At 27.4% G+C, this 21,962-nt stretch overlaps 1 protein-coding gene and 1 long non-coding RNA gene across 2 annotated transcripts; one reads left to right on the top strand and one right to left on the bottom strand.

Annotated features, from left to right (window-relative positions):
- Positions 1 to 14,004: 14,004 nt before the first annotated feature.
- On the top strand, positions 14,005 to 14,418 carry LOC101212824 (zinc finger protein 6). Its single transcript, XM_004150046.1, has one exon. The coding sequence runs from the start codon at positions 14,005 to 14,007 to the stop codon at positions 14,416 to 14,418; it is 414 nt and encodes a 137-aa protein (XP_004150094.1).
- Positions 14,419 to 16,935: 2,517 nt separating this feature from the next.
- LOC116404695 lies at positions 16,936 to 21,104 on the bottom strand. Its single transcript, XR_004217702.1, has 4 exons — positions 20,880 to 21,104; positions 18,997 to 19,090; positions 17,888 to 18,070; positions 16,936 to 17,201 (listed from the first exon to the last, which is right to left on the bottom strand). It is a non-coding gene; the product is annotated as an uncharacterized LOC116404695 (long non-coding RNA).
- Between the last annotated feature and the right edge of the window lie 858 nt (positions 21,105 to 21,962).

Here is a 21,962-nt window from a genome sequence, read left to right as displayed (position 1 = left end):
CACACCAATTTTCAAACATTCATCACATATCTTTACTAAAATTTCATATTTATTTATTTCATTAATATTGGAGAATAACTCCACCACAATAAAACAGATAAAAAAAGATAAATGGTTATCTGTGTCCCACGATCTACCACAGTTTATCATAGACGATCATCTATGTTTGGAGAAAAAGTTATGTAGAAAGAGTTATGAGATGATTATGATAAAATGTGTTTGGGGTAAGGGTTATATACGAATGGTTGTGATAAGATATGTTTGAAGGAATGATTATTTATGTAGTGTTATGAAATTTATTTTTTTATACATTTTTTTAAAATTCATATTCTAAATCCAACCAAAATTTTATATATTTAATTTACTAAATTATCCTATTTTCGTAAAACAATTTTCAATAATTTCTTTAAATGTGACGTCTATTTTCAACATTTTTTACGTTGTCGTCATGTGCAAATAATTTATTGATTTTTTAAAAGAAATTTGTATTCTAAATCTAATACACAGATTTCTTTGACGTAATTGTTGTGTGCAAATAAATTATTAATTTTTTTAAAAAAATTCATATTCTAACTCCAATACACAAAGTTTGTATATTTAATTTACCAAATTGTTCTAGTTTTCATAACACAATTTTCTATAATTTATTTAAATACAATATGAACTTTTTTTTAAGTAATCGTTTCGGTTGAATAAATTACTATTTTTTCTTTTAAAAGGATAAAACATCTTCTTACCTCAATATTATGTTTTTTCTCTCCTCTTTTTAAAGGGTTGTTGTTCCAGGAGCAACAAAAATGATAAAAAAATTATAATAAATCAATGAAAGATATAAAAATAAGGAAGAAAAAAGAGAAAAAAACGTACATTTTGAAAAATATAGCATAATTTGGTAAAAAATTAGATTCAAAATTTAATTCAAATAAATCTTAAATCAAATCTCACCATTAAATTGATTTTTTAAAATGAAAATTCTTATACATTTAAAGTTTAAATACTTCCAAAAAAAATTTGTTATACATTTTTTAGGTTGTTTAAGAATTTAAAAATTAGTTAATTTAATATTAAATCGTCTCATTTCATGTTTTGATTTTTCTATAAGTTTAATAAAATTCATTTTTTAGAAATTTATTCCACTCAAATTTATCTAAAAAAACAAATAAAAGACATAAAATAAAAAAAATTAAATTAAATACGAGTACTAAATGCATAAACTAATAACAATTAATATTTATTTAAATTTTATTTTGTAAATAAAATAAATTAGAAACAAAATTCTTTTAAGACTATTAAATTAATTAAAAAACAAATGACATTTGATAAATAAAAGAGTAATATTTTTTTAAAAAATGAAGTGGTAAAACTATGAAGAATTAAAAAGGTAGGATAATGGAGAATTGAAAAAGTAGGATTATGAAGAGTTGAAGAGGGATTGAGAAGGAAGAGAGAGAGGGAAGATGGGTTATGATACACCTAAAACAAGGGTTATGATAACCCTTCCCCAAACAAGGGTTGGGTTACTATAACCCTAACCCAATAGTGATAATCCTTCTCCAAACGCCTCCTTAAAATTTATCAGATTGATATTTTTAATATATAGATTTATGCCATTCATAAACATATAGATTTTGCAATATTTGTAATTTTTTAAACATGTTGTTATATATGTTAATATTTTAAATCTAATTGTTATATTTATAATTATCATTTTATTTATTAAGTTAGTGTAAATTAGCACATCAACAAAATGAGCATAACTCAACTCATTTAAACTACATGTACTACCAATCTTAAATTCCTAAAAAACAGCAAACTCTTTCCAAATTATACCACAAATTCATATTTTGAAATCGTTTGTTGTATTTAATACGTTGTTCAAATACAACAATACATCAATGTGTGCAAAAACAAATCTAAAATGAGCACAATTCAACTAACCTAAAATTTATATTATCCGTATGAAAATGTGAGAAGTTAAATATTTCACTTTGGAAAGAAAAAAACATACACACACAAAATTAATTGCAAAATCAACAATCACATTGTTTCACTGCAAATGGTGAAAAATAAATAAAAGGAAAAAAAATGATGAAGGAGAGAGAGAGAATATATGTAAAATTAAGCATCGTATCATAATACAAAGGGAGACAGTATAAAGGAAGTGTTGTCGTTTTACCAAAAAGGCTAAATTCATTTATAGTTTTCTCTTTTTTATTTTATTTATTTATAAATTTCATTTTTTAAAAAAGTTTATAATTTTAAAAAAAGTTGATTTATGAAGTTCTTCGATTGTTGGTTTGGTACACTCCTTGTTTTGTGTCCACATTTTTTGGTAGCTGCCCTAAACCCTAACCCTAACACCTGCCCTTCTGCCCCTCTCTTATTTCCACCAAACTTTCCTCTTCTCTTCAATTTTTGTCCTATTTCTTTTCTCTTTTTCTTTCTTTTATTCCATTCAACTTCAAAAGTCAAAATCTCATATTTGAGGCATATGCACATCACATTGCTTTGGATTCTCAATGGCAATCCAAGGGTAAAATAGGAAAGTTGACCTCCTTTCACTTTAATTCACTTACCTTATCTCTCTTTCATCTTCCATAAACAATTTTAAATAAATAATAATTAAATATATAACAACAGTTTTTAAGGATCTATCGAGGATGAATTTCTATTGCTGATAGGCTATGATAGATTAGTATTGATAACATGGTTTACCAGTTGATAGATTTCGAAAACTAGATTTGAATTTTTTCATATATTTATAATTACTTTGGATTTGATTATTATGTTTGCTATTGTCTCTAGATAATAAACTAACTCAATTCAAGTTGTGAAAGCATTTTCGCTGGGTTAAGTTGTTCACATCAATTATTTGAATTTTTTTTTTTTCGTTTTAAAAAATCAAGGGGTTATTTGGGGTGCTAAGCTGATTACTATAGTTCATGAGTCATAATAGTCAATGTTTGAGGTGTTAATTATTTTAATATGGGTTACAGTTGAGGAGAGAATGTGCTTAGACGATGTAGATGTAGACTGATAGAGAGTTTGGTTATTATAAAATATGGGTTAAAGTATTCACAAATGGATGTTCGTAATACCAACAAGTGATTTATACTTTTTAATATGAGTGAGTTAGATACTAATTTTACAGTTAGCTTATATGTAATCACATCCATATTTATTTTTTTTAATAAAAAATCATATTATGTAAAAGAATATTTATGTATTTTTTTAAAGGTAACTCCATGAACAACAATATTAAAAAACAATATTTAAGTATATAACATACCGTTTTTAACATAGCCTAACAGTGATAGATTTTGACTAGTTTTACTATATTTGCAATACTTTTAAAATGTTGCTACATACACTAAAATTTTGAATTGAGATAGTTGAAAATTTAGTGATTTGATTCAAAATAATCAAGTATATAACAACATTTTAAAAAATTTATAAATATAACAAAATTTATCAAATTCTATCAATGATAAAAATCTATCACTGATAGACCATGTTATAAATATTGATTTATTATTGATAGACCATACAAATCTATCAACGATACAAGTCTATCAAGGATAGTTTTGCTATATTTTCAATTTTTTTTAAATATTATTATATCCTTAATTATTATTTCTAAAATCACCTCACCCTTAATAGCTAATTAACAACATGAGATGGTTGCAAATTTATCAATTAAATTCAAATTAATTAAATATATAACACAATTTTAAAAAATTTGTAAATATAACAAAATTTGTCAAATTTTATCAATGATATAAGTCTATCACTGATAGATCGTGTTGCAAATATTGGTCTATCACTGATATACCGTATGAAATCTATCAACGATACAAGTTTATCAGTTATAGTTTTGCTATATTTGCAAATTTTTTAAAATGTTACTATTATTACGGCTAAAATAGTATCCATTCCAATATCTCCAACAATGATTTAGATTTTGGATTGGGCCTATATTTATGGGCTAATAACGTATCACTGAACCGGGCCCATTAATTAAGGGTGAGTGGATACAAACCTTTAGAAAAAGATTTAGAGTTGTTTATTCAACACAAAATATCAATAGATATATAAAAAAAGTTTGGAGAGAAATTTAAATCTCTCATATGGAACAAATTCTTGTTGACCTTATGTTTACTTTTATTTTGAAATCCTAATTTTAACGAATAAAAAAATTACATTTCAAATAAATTTTTGTTGTTGTCATTTTTATTCATTATTATATATAAATTGTTGCAGATTTTATGTTTGAATTGCTTCATACACAACAATTAACATATGGATATACTATGTATTTATATTCATATATACTTGCAACCATACACTATACTCTATATAATACAAAGAAAACCAAGATATTGTCACGTCATATTGAAGGATCAATTTCAAGGAACGATAATTTATTTGAAATATTTTATAAGTTACTGTTTTTCTTATATACAATCATTATTTGTAGTAACAACAAAAGACGTTACTTAATAATTTATAATACTTCAATTAGACATATTAGAGGTCATGTCTTTAATAATTATTAAATAGAATTGAATATTTATTTGGACTATATCATTAAAAACTATATGCTACTATTTTCAAATTATTAAAAAAAAAAACTATATTTTATAATAATTAAGATGTAAAAATATCAATCACGAATATTCTTTTCTTAGAAAAAAAACATAATTACGATTTCGATCTACACTGAATTAATTAAACGGTTGAAGTCATGTTAATTAAATTATTAACTCTCTTTCACTAAAATTAGAGATCCAAATATGAAAAATAAAAGAAAATTAAATGTTCCAACTCTTTGTATGAAATTAAAAGATAGTTTATATAACTAAGATTTGGATATTTTTAAAAAATAATGGAAAGTTGCAATACAACAAAATTTTAAAAATGTTTGTTATATGATTGATCATTATTTATAAAATTATTACCAATTATAATTAAGGTCAGACTTCTTGGTTATCTTTCACTCTCGATCTCCCATTTCTCTCACTCTCTCTTTCCTCTATTTTGGCTAAAATCTAGAATACCAAAGCCTCAAACTCTCACATCCTTTGATCTTACTTCAAAACGATGATTTCCAACAAAAAAAACTACAGATTTGGTTGGGTGGAAAGATCGATCAGTGACACAATAAACTAATGTCCAGTTGAAAATTTACACATCCAACACTCGAACAACCTTGTTAATGCCATCAAAGTTCCACAACGGTTAAATAAAGGGATGGTATTGAGTTTAGTATGTAAGTGAGTACAATTACCTTCTTTTGAATTAGACATGTTGGGATGATATCAAAAGGAAAATCATGATAGTGTATATCGAAAGTGTATAATATCATACTATCGCAAAGATATTTGAGAGGTTGTTGTCCTAACAAACCTCTCAAATCCATTTTTTCGCTAAGTTTACAACCTCTTTTGTGAACACATTGCTAAAAGCCACTATGCAACATTAACTAAAAAAGTGGAGGAAAAAATTAAAAGCATTTTATTTTTAGCAACATAAGTAAAAGGACAAGAAATTTAAGTTTAAGCAAAATGGGGCAAAAATTATTTTGGACTTCCTCTTTTAGGGTTTCTATAGAATTATCTCATAAGATAATGGTGAAAGTGAGATGGTGGCTTTCTTTTCTCTTTGACAGATTGGGAAACTTAGTTGGATTTGTGCGGAGACTGAAAGAGAAACGAAAGAGTTTGATAATGATGTTTTATTAAGATAAGTGATTTTCAAATTGTTTGATTTCTTTTTACTTGTTGAAAATAAAAATAACTCAAAAACCGTTTTTCTTTCTCCAAAATTTCTCCCAAATCATAAAAAATAATTTTAAAAAAATACGAGAATGATTTTAATCATTTTAGAAATAGTTCAAAATTGTCCAAACCAAACATTAACCAAACTTATTAAGCTTAATCATGAATGTATTTTATAGCCCACTCAAGCGCGTATATATATATATATAAATAAAAGGTGAAACAATTCAATTAAAAATTAGTCAAAATTTATTTTTAGGTTGACTTCCATGAATAGAACAAATTAACAAAATATCTACAGCTTCTGTTGAAAAATAAAAAAATTCTATAAAATTTACCATTTTCTTTAAAAAAATCGGGTTTGTCGTATTCTTTATCATCGTCTTTCTTCTCTTTTTTTTTTTTGCAATTTTTTTCTCTTCTATGATATTTTTTTTCATCGTTTTTTTCTTCTCTTCTACAATTTTTTTAAATATTTCAATTTGTCATTCCTTTTCATATTCTATATTCTACAATTTTTTATTTTCCTTTCCATCATCTTTTTTAAGATTTTTTTATCATAATTTAAACGATCGTGTGCTAAATGTAATAATAAATATACTATGCAGATTGGATGTCAACTACATATATTTATATATATTTTTTTATTGTAGACTCGTGACAAATGTTTATATAGTCCCATTTAAATATTTGGAATGTGTCTTAATCGATTTAGTGGGAGTGGGCAGTATGACTCAATAAATTAGTGTTTTAAAATTTATTTTTGGGAAATGGTTAAAAATAGCAGATAAAAATGAGTTTGTATTTTAGTGATTTTGTTTACGAAATTTAAATAGTGTTTTCTTTATTATTTTTGAAAAGAACTATTAGTTTTTTTTAAGTTACAAAATATATTAAAACCTATTAAAAAACTATTTATAAAATATAGCAAAATTTAACCAATCAAATCTTCTCTAGTCAGGGTGAGATATTTGCTATATATAGATATATATATAAATAATTTACTATTCACGATACAAAAAATAAATTTAAGCCACTTCTTGTAATTTCTCTTTTAGTCATTTTAGTTTTTGTTCTTTTCATTTTTTACAAGTTTTGATGGTTAGATCTCCATCTCCGCGAATTGTTGAGTTACGAGATTTATGAATTTAAGTTTAAGATAATAAAAAAAACTATATCATATAGAACGAGCCGCCCCTAACACGACACTTTAAATTCCTCCTTACTATAAAGAGCTATCGCAAATATTCAACTTCAAGTCATAGTATAGAACTTTTTCTTTTCTTAAAAGAAATTTCTTTAATTTATTACTTTAAAAATATAAATACCAAAATCAACTCAAATAAAAAGTACCTGAAACCAAATGAATACGCTCAAAATTTTAATGAACATTATGAACTAAAGTTAAAACGGTAGAGATTAAAATAATATTTAAACCATATGATATATAATAAATGAGGTTAGGTCTAGGTGGTATGCAATCATAATTATCCAAATTGATGCCTTTTCAAGCTATCTGTTTTAAATCTAAAGTGAAAGAGATGAGAATGTTTGACTTTGCCCTCTAATGAACCGTGTGGGGGCTTTGGCTTTGGGCACAATAATGAACACCAAAATCAATTTCACTTTTTTTTATGGTAATATAAAATTAGTGGAACAATCTCTTTTCGTTTAGTGTATTTATCATTCGCAATCTTTTTTTTCATTTTGGATAGATATTATCTCACAAAACCCAAAAGTTAGATAAACATATTTCACCGTTAGCTCGTTTGGATTAACTTTTTAAATGTTTAAACACATTTTTTATTTATTTAAACACTTAAAAAAAAATCTCAAATCTTCTATTTAATATTATATTATAATGTTAATAGTAGAAAGCATTTTAATATCTCATTCCGACAATTATTACACAATACTCGATATTACAATAGTAATCTTTATCTTTGTTTCTGTTTTGTCCAAAATTTTCATCCACTCTCCTTTGTTTTAATTGAAAATGACAACCTTGTGAAATTTTTTCAAACTTGATTTCTTTAGTTCAACGAAAGTGATAGAGAGTGTGAATTACAGAAAGAAATGGATGTCTTAACCAATAGCCCTAGTGTATGTTGACGTAAACTCAATTTTCTTTTTTTAAATTTTAATATCATGTTATATTATTGAGAGACCTAAACATTTAATTTAAAGCTTTTGATAGGATAAAATTTTACCTTTATCTCTTCATACACAAAAATATTTATTCCAAATGTTATGAGCTTATTAATTAGATTTTTTTGTACATACATACTAGATAGCCTAAAGGAAATCAATATATTTTATAGTTCATATGGATTTAGTACAAAAAGAAAAAAAAAAAAAAAAGAAAGAAAAAACTAAGCTATGTAATCAGAGTATATTAAATAAATTAAGTTTTATTACGTAGATTTAAAATATCGACCTTAATAATTGTTTGAGTTTTTTATTTTTATCAAATAATTTTTTAACATATTGGATAGTTTTTTCTAATATTACATAATTTTTATTTTTTTAGGATTATTTATATATTAAAAAAATCAATTACTTATTAGACACAGGATCCAAAGTTTAAAAACTGATTAGAAATCAAATCATTTAAAAACATACACTTTAAAATCTCTTAAAACACAAATTTATGATATTAGATGGAAAGTTGAAAGTTGTGAAAAACATATTTTATTAAAAACAAATATATAACAAAATTTATAATATAACAAAGTATTTAATTAATATATGTCCAACAAAGAGAACTACATTGTCTATATTGCTTTCATTAATTAGGACAAAAAAAGAGGTGGTAGTGATAAAGACTATTAGCAAACTTTGATGTGTGTATAGCTAGCTTTTGCTTCTTCAATGAAACACACACATCATTTTCACTTTTCCCAATTCATACTCTCTCCCTCTCACAATTCCACTGAAAGTTCTCTCTTTCTCTCTCTTAACCTTATCTCAAGATGAAAGGCCTTTACAACTTTTTTGCCCTAAACAAATGATCCTAATAAATCTCTTATGGTCTTGTTTTAATTATATGGATTTATATTTGAATTTTGTGTGTGACATGTTTTGTCTTGTACAAGGGCTTCATGAACAGATAGCTCCAAAACAAAGTGCCTGGTTGAATTGCAACCAAATACCCTTAATTATGGGGTTACTATGCACAAAAAATGAAGCATTTCCCACAAATATTGGTCCGAAAGAGAAGCCATGATGTGTTCTAGCAAACTTCAAAAAAACTTTTCAAATTTGGCCCTCCCCCTCATATCCCCAATTTCTTACCTCTTGTTGGGGGCCTTGTTTGTGTTTATTTGCTTTGATCAAGACATAGCATGTGGTAATCATTACCCTCATTTTCCCTTTCCTTGTTCAACTTCTTTTAAAACAACTATTTAGTTGTGAAAGATTCCAACCTATATACATTAACTATCCATGCATGTCTTAGGTTAGTTCGGATTATACTCATGTTAACTTTCACGTTTAACTTGGTTTAACAAAGTCCAACAAAAATAAAATTCTTACATACATTTTCAATTTATGAACGGTTGGAGATTTGGAACAAAATTTCACATGGGTTAAAAAAAAGAATGATATAACTTAGAGAACAATTATATCTCTAATTGAGGTATAAGACATTTTGGTTGAAAGAAAAAACAAATAAAGATTAATTAAGTCTCTTATATGCTTACCAATGGACAATATCATACCATTTTGAGGAATTTGGAAGTTTATTTACTTTAATTTTTGGTAAAGTTAATTACAAGTAATAATATACATGTTGAAATTGTTGTTTATGTTCTTAATAAGAATGTTTAGCTCAAATAAAATTGGTTAATTAAGTCTCTCTTTTGTAATATGTATTAAGCATGTATTTCCATGCATATAGTACAAAATTAATGAACTACAAAATATATATATACGTGGAATACATCCTTAACCAACCGCTAAAATTTTAGTACACACATGTACACATATATAGGGAGGAATGTCCTTAGACCGTTAGATTCCGACCATCGTAGTTTTTAAGATAGAGTCTTTTATTTACCATTCTTTGTTAGATTGTAATTTATGGATCACATATGACTAGTTGGTTTTTTAAGGTTATGATATCATATTAAATAAAAAACGCAATAGTTTATCTTGAAATCAATAAAATTTGTAGTCCAATGTATCTCTTTTAGAAAGGTTTTGAAATCTTCCCAACTAATTCACAAGATCTTCAACAAGTCATGTACATATTAATTTTGAAAACGAAAGTATATAAATAATAATCAACTACTCAATAAAAAGAAGAGAGACGAAAGTTAAACCGAGAATGAAAAGATGAACGAGGAGAGAGAAAAAAAGACGCATGTGATTTGTATAGAGAACACAAAGAAAGAAAAAGTGGTTTTTGGTTGAAGTTGTACCAATTTCCACAAAAACAAGAGAAAGAAAGAAAATGAATTGAAAAGAAGTGGGAGTGAAAAGTACACTAAAATGAAATGAATGAATGAATGTATAATATAAGGAAAGATGGCATATAACATAACGCGTTACCCCTTTGTCTTAGCCCCTCCGGCCGAGCCGACAATCGCTTTCCTTGTAGTCGATTGTCGTTTTGATATAACCCTTCCACTTCCACTTTCCCTCCTGCAACATTATTGCCTTAAACTTACCTTCCATTTTTTATCATCCATCATAACCAAATTATTGTACCAAAACTCCAATATTTTTACGTGTAAGATATAAATAAGAGGTGAATCGATATTTAACTTGTTATCAGAAATATCAATAATAACAATATATCTGTTTACATCATAACACTTTTACAAAATTAAGAGCTCAACATTTTCATTATACATTGACACTAGAAACATTGAATACAGAGTAGTGGCCATGACGTTTGTAAAAATAGTTACAAACACATCACAATTAACACTTTTAATTTGATGGAACCATCCACCTTAACTTTCAAGTTGTTATACTAATGTGATCGTTAACATAATAACAAGATAGATAAACCACTTTTAAATTAAAGTGTTCGTATGTCAATCAAATCTTCAAGCTATAGGATTATTACGAGTTCTTTTTACAACTTTTCTTTTTGGGTTTCTTAAATAATGGAGATGGCAACTCAACATGGATTTCAACACAAAAAATTCATATGGGTTCTTGTTAATAACGTTAGTTTCCAAAAGAGTATAGAGTTGAATTTCTATACACTCATAGGCTTTGAAACGATTTTTAATAGTTGAAAGGTAGGTTTAATTTGTGCATATTTTGCCACATTTAAGGGCTTATAATTGCAAATTTTTATAAATTTTGGAGGATATTAATCAATGAAAAGTTCGAGAGTGTGATTTAACATTTCAAATTGTAGTTACCTTATGCTGGAAAATATAAAAAATAATTGTGTTGGAAAATATAAAAAATAATTGTGTCATACTGATTACGAAAGTCGAAGATTTCTAGTCCACGAGTAAATTACAGATAAATCTTTATCAGAATGAAAATCTTTAAGTATATTTAATTATGAACTATCATTTTCTTAATGACATTAATTCAGTGCATGCGGCTCAAAGTTATCTATATTAACACACACTATCTCTTTTGAGGTCAAATGAAATTTGATCTCGTCTCAACCACCATCGTATTAAAGGTGCATTTGAGTTTTACTTTTTCAAGAATTTAAATTTTGAAAAAAAAAAAAGTTAAATCGAGGGTTTAACAACCACTAAAAATATCATTTAAAAAATATTTACATAATTTTCTCTTTCTTTCAAGTTAAACAGTTGAAATCATTGTCAAATGTTTTTTTAAAAAATTGAACAACTACGTCTTCAACCAGGATGATGATTTGGTTTTTAAACTTGGTGCTTCTTCCATGTATAAAATTTTCAATTATGGTTTCACTTTTTCTTTTAATAAAAAATATAAATTTTGAGTCGAATTCTAAAAACAAAATCAGGACTTGAAAAATCTACTGCCATTTTGATTTCAAACTTTGGTTCGATATCACATTTGTAGAAGGTACGTAGATAACAAAATATAAAAACTTGTAGAATAAAGTAGTGTTTATTAGTTATTATTTTGATATTAAAAAATCAAATAATTATCAAACATGATCAACATTTTACTATTTATCTATTATTTGACTTCAAATTTTAAAAACATAATTAAACAACATACATAACAAAAGAAAGAAATTCATGAAAAGAAGTAGGATTAACAAATACTTAAAATGATATGCTATGATAATTAATATGAGGAGAATTACGAATTGTAGTTGAAGGAAATAAATAAATAAATAAATAAAAACTAGGGTGTAGGTTTGGAGGAATGGATATGTTTGAAAAGTTGAATGAGGGCGACGAGCTATAAAGGAAAATGATGGGAAGAATTTACAAGTAAAAACTTTTAGGATTGGGAGACCCCTCAAAATGGAACACGAAACCATTCGACAACACATAAAAATATTTTAAAATGTGATTCTATTTACAAAGTGGTGTTGATTGGCTTGAAACGACATATCGTAATAGTAAATGCAAAATTTGGCTTTTTTCATCCTACTCTCAAATAACCTAACATTTGCCTATTTTGAAAATTAGGGTTTGTTTTCTATGATTTATAGTGGTCGAGTTTTAAGCAAAAGTACAAACTCCTAACACTAAAACAAATGCAAAATCCTAATTAACAACGATTTTTAATTGTTAACATCAATTTAACAACGATTTTTAATTGTTAACAGTTTAGTTTGAATATAATATATATATTCCTCTGTTGAATAAAAGAAAGAGAGCTTTGAATTCGTTCTCTTTATATATTATTTGATTAAAAAGAATTAAAGTTATGTTATGAAGTGATTTTGAAATAGACTCAAATTATAAGTGTTTTTCATCATTTAAAATTTATTTATTGTTTGTTGTTTTACGAGTTTGGCTAAGAACCTAAGAAATTAAATTAAGAGAATAGATTTAATTTAAAAAAAAAAACCAAATATTTATTGATAAGGTCTAAACTATTTGCAAAATTTTTAAAAGTAAAATAAAATCTGAGGACTAATTTTGAATTTTTTTCAAGAAGCACGAACCTTAAAATTTAAAGGCTGATTTTGAAAATTTGCGGTTATTGTTTTATTTACCATTTATAAAATTTGATTATTATACCATTTATAAAATTTTCACATAATCAAGTTTAATTTTGAACTATTAAAAGCTCAAACACATTGATAAAATTTTGATCTTTGTCAATATATATAAAAATCTGATACCATTGTTGTTATTATAACACTTCACAACAATAATAATAATAAGTTTGCACGTAAAGTAAGTATCGTCGGTCCTTAAAATGGCCAAAGAAAATACAAGGAGATTGAGATGTCTAACCTAATGGATTCAATCGATTCTTTGAACTTTTATCTTTTAAGGTCATATCTCTTCTGATTTAAGGGCCAACTTAGAAAATGACAAGAAATTCTTAAGAAGGTTTCTATGAATATATCATTACAACAGTATTATTATTATTATTATTATTAGTCTCTTCCAAAATTCATTAGAAATATCAGCTGGCAATTAATTAACAAATTATGTTAAATTGTACTACCTAACTAATGTAAGAGTGTATAATAATTTAGTTCCAATGTACTTTACAAGTTCTAATTACTATTTAATTTAGTTCAATTTTAATATGCCACACCTTGTCCAAAATTTTGTAATGATTTATATTCCTACTGTCTATTATTTAGTTTATATATAGTTGTCTAATATGTATCGATAAACTACTGTACACCAAATCAACTTATTATACGATAAAGATTAGGTACTAAATCGTCACATATTGGAATTTGAGGACAAGAATTATTATATATATATCTATAATATATATATAGAGAGAGAGAGAGAGAGAGAGAGAGAGAGAGAAGTGACCTCCATATTTGATTATTTTCTTTCTTTCTTTATAGAGTTTCAACAAATGTTTGCTCTTTAAAGATATTTATACTCAAAGTAGATATAAAATCCACTTATTATTTGATTAGTTATAATAAATTAAAGTTAACGATAAAATTATGAAGACACGAGGATTTTTAAAAAAAAAAGAAAGAAAGAAAGAAAGAAAGAAAGAAAATTCCAATAACATAAGTTTGTCTATAAATACATGGTCCACAAAGCGAAAAGGAATATATTGATTCAAATTTTTGCGTAAGTGTGCATAAATTAGAAGTGGATATTATATGATGAAGCTGTTTGGTTTTTCAGTGACGGCTAGTACTACGTCTACTGATGGAGCCACCAACTTGGGTGCGCCATGTCCGAACCACAACAAGAGATTTGAGTGCCAATTCTGCGGCCGTGAGTTCGCCAACTCTCAAGCCCTTGGTGGCCACCAGAACGCACACAAGCGCGAGCGCCAGCTCGCCAAGCAATTACTCCCTCTCCAACCCACTAAACACTCTCGTAACTTTTTAGCTTCCACGCCGCCTTCGTCTACTGTCGGAATCTGGTCGGCGGGTAGAGCTCCACCACCGAAATATGGGATCCAGGTACAAGCGAGGCCGGCGGTGGTTGGCGGCGGGGAAGTTAACAGGGAAAGTAATGGCGTTGATCTCCACCTCAGTCTCGCACCTTCATCGGGCAGGATTTTCTGTTAAGTGAAGTATTGTTTTTTCTTTTCTTTTTTTTTTTTAACAATTTCCTTCCAAAGCAGAATTGTGTTAAACTGTTGAATGGAAAATTGGGAGGAAAGTGTTTGGAATTTGATCGATTATTATGAATGGAAATTATGATACATGGAATACTACCAATTTTCTCATCAGTCAGCTTACCAATCAATTCCGTAATCATTTGCATTTAAGTTTCTTGCTTTTGATTTTAGGCAAAACTATAAGAAAGGCTCGTCAATATTGTGGTTTGCGTAAAAAAATACAAAATTTAAGAGTATTTTTTACCCATAATACAAAATCCATTGACATTCTTTTATGAACCTTTGATCAATTCTTGATTATATATACATACATACATATATATATTTTGGTAGTAGACCGTTTAGAAAAAAAATTGAAACATGGAGTTGAAAGACTAGATCATCTTTAATTGAATTGATTTTTTTTGACACGTCGGCATAATTATTATATAAGTATACTATGTTTAAACAAATCAAAATCTGCAAATATATATTCACTGTTTCTTAATTAACCTATTATAAAACTTTTTAAAAAAATCTCTTAAAAAACAATCAAATATAAACTTGAGATATTTTGCTCATACATCAGTAATAATAGTAAAATGGTTGACTCTTGACTTACGTTCCGGCAATCCTATCCATTAATTTCCCGTTTTTAGTTAGGGTTAAACAATTGCTGATGAGAAAAAAAAGGCATAATAACTAAAAATAGAGAGAAAAAATAGAGCTTAATTAAACTCGATAAATATAAATTTACACGTGGTAACATGAGTATAACATTTGAATCAATCAAATCTCTCAATTTATATAATAATTAGATATTTATGGGTACTTAATTTCCCTATAATTAATTAATGGCAAAATGAAATAAACATACTCCTAATTCAAGAAACCACGCACAGTTAGGTTTTCGTTGTCCGTAAATCTGTTTAGTAAAAAACTCCCCCAAGATATTCGCCTAAACTAAAGGCTTTCCCTTACCTGAGCTTCCAAAATAAATCCTTTCTCTAATTCTCAACAACAAAATTCCCAATTTCCACAGCTCAGTTTTCGTACCATTTTTCCTCTCAAATGAAAATGAATTAAATATATACATATTTTTAAAATTTTTCTTTTTACCTTCCTCTCGTGAATTTCCAATGGCTGCCAAAGGAAACAGAGAGAGAGGTGGTGTGCTTAAATCACCGTGTAGGTCAGATACGTATACGGCGGCGCCAACGGCGTGGAATACGCATAGCCATTTACACGGTGGTTCGTCGTCGGTTTCTAACGGCCACGATGAACCGGAGGTTAAAAGGCAACGGCGGATTGCGAAGTACAAGGCTTACGCCGTTGAAAGCAAATTGAAATCGTCGCTTAGAAGTGGGATTCGGTGGGTAAAGATCAAATGCAATGAGCTTCTTCAACGTTGATATTTAATTGATTTAATTATTTCAATTTTCATGTATTTAATTAAATGCCTTTTGCTTTTAAAGAAATTATTTACTTTTATTTTTATTCTTTTTTTCATGCAAAGAAATGTTGAGATTTAGCCAAATTTATGTTTTTAGTGTACAATATAATCTGGGCAGTTTTTTCCCTTTTATTTAACAATATTAGTTCTTGTTATCTAAAAATTGTGAGTAGTTATCAAACACTAAATTCAATCCTTTAAAATGTAATTCTAAGCTTCTAATAAGTAGTTGGGATTAAAATGAGCTAATAATATAAACCTTATCAAATAGCTCACGAACTTATCAAATATTTAAATTTACTCCGAAGAACTTTTACTTTTTTAGAAAATAAATTCTTGGAAAATTATAAACTTTAAACTAATTAGTTCACGAATAAGTTATAAGAGAATTATTGTAAATATTTTAAGTCAAAAAAGTGGTCGTTATTTTCTGTCGCGAAAAAAATCTGTGACGGTTATTTACAGTCATAGAAGCGGGTGTCATGGAAAGTCATTCCATGACAGTTTTCGAAAACTGTCGCATTAAGTTTTTTCATGACAGAAAATAAATATCGTTAATTACTATTTTATGATAACAAATAACTGTTATATTTCATATTATGACAATAAATAACTGTATCATTTATGTATTAATTACAATTTAAAAATGTCACAAATTTGTTTATTATGACATCTTTTAAATGTCAAGGATATGTCAATCGTGACAGTTTTTTAGAAATTAAATGTCATTGTTTTGCTATTAACGACATTTTTTTCCGGTCAAATATAGGGCAATCGTGACAATTTTTCTTATTAAAAAATGTCATTGTTTTAATATTGACGACAATTATGGAGTGTAACGAATTCATATATTATGACATTTATTTTCTGTTGCATATTCCTCAATTACTACCGTTTTTTCCTGTTCTCCTTGTCGCTCCACCATTACATGAATCATTTGACTGACAATAATGTTATAATACATAACACCCATATAGAAACAAATGGTCGACACTTTAAAATATATACGTTATAATACACTTTGTAATAACCGTACATTTCCAATCAAGTTTGAACAATTTACAAGTATGAAATTACAACTCTTAATCAAAACCAGTGTAAATACCATCATAATACATATAACATGATTTTCTGTACAAGCATAAACAACCAACCGATAAACCTTCACCTCTAAAAATATTCTTTGTTGCTTGAACCATGGTCAAATCCTTCATTTCTAAAACCAGCCAATGTATTTTGATGACTCTGATTAGCTTCTTTGAAGAAAATTTCATGAACTTTGCCAGCTCCATTGGAACCTACAAAGACAACATGAATATAAGCATACATCACAGGACAAGTAACCAACCTCTAATATGAATATAGAAAAAAATTTATCAAACAACCCCAACATAATCAATCATCTACCAACAAAACCATCTCCAAAACGTTATCTAGATTTCAAAGTTTTATACACGTACAAATGATTATGGAAACCAATGTGACAGCCAAACAAGCATGGATTGTTAAGATGAGGCTACTGCAAAACTCAAAAGATGGATTTGGAAACACTCATTTTCTTAACAAAATGAAACCCAATGTCCATGCACTTGAGTTTATTTACTAGTATGATTAAAAAGAAACAATTTATATACTAGTATATGCTAAGACATCGAATACACCTAAGACAACAAAAACATCAAGAACACTTGATTGAGGGAAGAAAATCACATATATTACAAAGAACAATCAATATGACGATCTCTTTAAATATGATAAAAAAAATATTTCCAAGATAAACTACCTAAAAGGGTTCATAAAGATACAAAAACAAATAGCTTTATTAAGAATGATGTGCATTTTACACTTATAAATAAACTATATACATAACATTATGTTTAAACATCTCACAAATCAACTACTAGGGATATAGGTAACGACTATATTCGATGTTTCTACTCGTATGCTCATAGATTATCATTATCATCAATGGCTATGTCATTACCTCTGCGTTGTTAAACCTGTAGAAGAAGCTGAGGCTTTGAATTTTTGGTTTTCCAAATACATGAGGAAATCGATCATGAGTGGATCGATCCATGGAAAACCGAAAGGGAGCACCGGGCCCTGTAACCCACCCTAGATGCCCACCTTTGGGTGTTACTATTAATATACAGTAGTTTGGATTTTCCTGCAACAACAATCACGTTTAAAAAATATGCTCAATAATCACAAGAATGGTGCATGTTAAACAATAGAGGTGTACGTAGAATCATATTTAAATCTTTAGTCAAACTCTAACTTTCAACAATATTTTCATACTTAGAGCAAAGTTTCAGAAACAAACAAAAGAAGATTAGTTTTAGAAACATACTTTTGCTTTCAAAATTTGATTGAGAACTTTTTTTTTTTTTTTTTGGAAAATGAAACTTATTAGAAGAAATTGTGTAAAAACAATACACAAATTTCAACAACCTTAACAATGAAATGGTTGTTAAAGGGGGAATAAACCAAGAAATTATCTCTGCACACATATTGCTTACAAGCATGATTTTCAAAAATAAAAAATAAAACGAAAAAACTTGGCTTAGGTTCTAAAAAAGTAGACAACAAGACAAAAAAACCAATATATCGTAGTAGTGTTTATAAACCTAATTTTCAAATATGAAAAGTTTAATGCTTATAAAATGATATTAAACTTTTCAGTAGATTTTTAAACAGATAACTTATAAAACTTGAAGATAAACATGTGTGAAACCTCTATATCTTCTCAGGGAATTCCTCTATTTAGAGCAATTAGATCATTTGCTGCCTGAAAACCAAATTAAATGCCCCTTAACATTACGAGAACAATATTGTATAGAATGCCCAAAGTATATGTGAGAGAACACTCCTCGTAGCTACAATTTCCCTAGACATTCTGTAAGTTCTCCAAGTTAATTAACAAGAAGTTAAAGGAAAAGAGAGAGTTTAAGAGTTGTTTGGAGACTATTTTCAAAATAGTAATTACAATATATTATTTCCTTACAGATGATAACTTAAAAGAGATTTGACAGCAATTTTGAGTTCTAAAAGAACAATTGAACAAGACAACATTTCAAAGAACAAAAATGGTACCTGGATGCAAAGCAAAGGAATTTTGACATCTTTTATGAATTTTGAACCGCTAGACTTTAAGTAGTATTCATCCACGAGTTAAAACCAAATGAAACTGAAAGTTGTTCAAAAAAAATATAATAATAATAAGATAAAGGTAATAAAAGTTTAAAGGAGAAGAAATGGCATATATGATAATGTTCTTCGAATGAAAATAACAAAATTTAAGAGAACCTATATTGCGGGTTAAGGCATCATCATAGTCTCTAATAGTTGTAGCTTTGGCAGCCAAGCGAATATTGAATTCACTAGGCATATCAGTGAAGAGAGCATATATTACCTCCGTGGAGGTCGGTTTGAATTCCCATACCCCACTTGTTGAATTAGAAATAAAAAAAAACAAAAACAAAGAGAGTCCCTTGATCACCGAACTCTTATACAATGAACTTTGCGTTATCACCAAATATATTATTCAACAATGTAATCTTTAAAAGAATACCTTTCTTTGTTTCAAGTTTATTCAGACAAATCTTGAAGTGTCTTATGTGTTGTTGAGCTTTTGTTACGTTGAATCTCCAAAATGATAATATTGTTCATTTCAAACATAATTCCACGGACTTAAATTTTTTCTTCATTGTCACGTCAAGACAAACATTATTCCAAATGACTTTTTCTCGCAAATTTGAATTAAATACCCTAATTTCAGTCGTTCCTTGAGACTCATGAGGTTTGAGCAAAATTGCAACCAATAAGTAGAGTAAAGAGTGATGGAGATAAATATTTATTGTTTTACTTTTACCTATCCCAAATAATTAACAAGAATGTTACCACCAAGCGACCAGACAACAACATACACATTAGCCTCGGGATATCTTTCAATAACATGCGCAACTACTTCACACATATCTCCTACAAATGAAGCCGAATAGAACTGCATATATCAGTGTTGTAATTAAGTGAATCATAAACAAGAATGTCAATTCTGAATATTAAAAAAGAAGAAAAATCATCTGATGTCAATGCAATATGATACTCAATACAACATAAAGAATAACAAAAACTGGATACCTGAAGAGTGGTAACATGGCTATTCCCACATAAAGAGTTTATTTCTTGCTCATAGTGAAAACGTTCATAACTTTTTTTAATCTTCAATCATTAGTAAATCAAGAGTAACCAAATTACAATAATTTAGTAATGAGTTAGATAACAAGTACTTGTGTTCAAGTTTATATATATAGTTTGTTTATGCTATAACTATCATGCAATTACGATACAACTCAATAGCAACCATAAACAAAAGATCAATAGAAAAATAAAAATACTCAAATTCACTTGGAAAATGTATAGACAAACAAAAATACCCTACACATCATCAAAGTTTAAAATCTCACATTTCATTTTTCATTCTTTTTTACTCAAAGCTTCAGCCCATAGCTATGAAATCTCCCTTGGCCTTGATTTTCTAATTCGAACGAACAAAAATCAATTAAAAATCAACCAACTGCTTCATTGAGGCATTTCATCAAACACATTGTAAGCTACCAAAATGCTTCATCACATAGCCAACCATAAAGAAAAAATGTAGATTCACATTAGACAAAATGATCGTAAGCAATAATATTGAATAGGATGGTAGACAAAACAAACACATATCTCCTGTAAAAGCAAAACTATGAGGGATGTTTTTCAGAAAATGAACCATCAATATATCACATTGTGGGTAAAATGAAGATATTTGAAGTTAATATACTGTACAAATACCAACAATAGAAATAATGAAACTTTGATTGAATACTTTCATATTGTGGGTAAAATGTAAGCATTTGAAGAGAAATGAAAAGAAAATGGGAGTGAAAATAAAAACTCTAGAAGTTGAATCTAAACAAAGAATGGAGACAGACCACGATGTGCTTGATCTCCAGCGAGCTACCGCATGTGGTGGCTGAGATTCATCGATGAGTTCAGCGGTGCAAAGGGTGTTGGGTGGTGGCGTCGACTGAAGGAGAGAAAGACGGGGATTTCAGGCGTGTCGTTGACGAAAAGTCGCGTCGTTTCCGACTTGCATGAGAGAGGGAGAGAAGAAGAAAAAGAAGAGAAGAAGAAGAAGAGAAGAAGAGGAAGAGGAGGAGGAGGTAGAGAAAGGGTTTTGGAGATATTTGATAATTTTTATTTTAATAAATAAATTATTTAATGTTTTTAAAATTAGGAAAAAATCGGATTTTAATAATTCTTTTATTTAAATTAAATAAATTGTTTTTTTGTATCTTTTATGACACCAAATAACTGTCGCAAAAAGTTAAATCTGAAAAATTCCGTCTTTTCCCACCAAAAATCCAAAAATGCAAATTTTTAGCTTTTGTGACAGTTTTTTCTTTCCTCCTTTCAATTTGAGATATATACAACTGTCATAGTATGTAGTTTTTCTTGTAGTGTTTTGTCATTTAGAACGTATCAATTTTAGATTATATTGGAGTAGATAGGATGATACAATGTATTGGTTACCCATTTATAACAAAATAAAAAATTAAATTGGCTACCACATATTAAAAAAAATATTATGTCCCATTGAATAAGGAGTACTTTATTTTAGTTAAAAAAATTAGTTAGTTTTTTAATATAAAATTCTAACTAATTTAGAACAACTAAAACTAACAAATAAATTTAAATTTAAAAGAACATGTAAACGTTAAATTGAAAATTGAAATTCAGAAAATATTTATATGAACATATTAAATATTTATATTTAAATTTGAAAGATCAAAATAATATATAAATTTACCTATGGGAAATTGTAAAATAAACATATTAAATATTTATATTTAAATTTGAAAGGTGAAAATAATATGTAAATTTATATATGAAAAGTTATAAAATATATTTACACTTCTAAAAAAAATCAAATATCAAATGTAAAGTTTTCCTATTTTATTTTTTAGGAGTTTTATTATATATTTTATAGTTTAACAATTTTTATATGTTTGAAA

Source organism: Cucumis sativus, chromosome 6 (assembly GCF_000004075.3).
Source record: "Cucumis sativus cultivar 9930 chromosome 6, Cucumber_9930_V3, whole genome shotgun sequence".
Classification (NCBI taxonomy): domain Eukaryota; kingdom Viridiplantae; phylum Streptophyta; class Magnoliopsida; order Cucurbitales; family Cucurbitaceae; genus Cucumis; species Cucumis sativus.
Note: the sequence above shows the minus strand (reverse complement) of the source record. Positions and strands in the feature narration are given on the sequence as shown.

Excerpts from the sequence above, each read along its gene's own strand:
- LOC101212824 (XM_004150046.1), top strand. The coding sequence starts at position 14,005 with ATGAAGCTGTTTGGTTTTTCAGTGACGGCTAGTACTACGTCTACTGAT.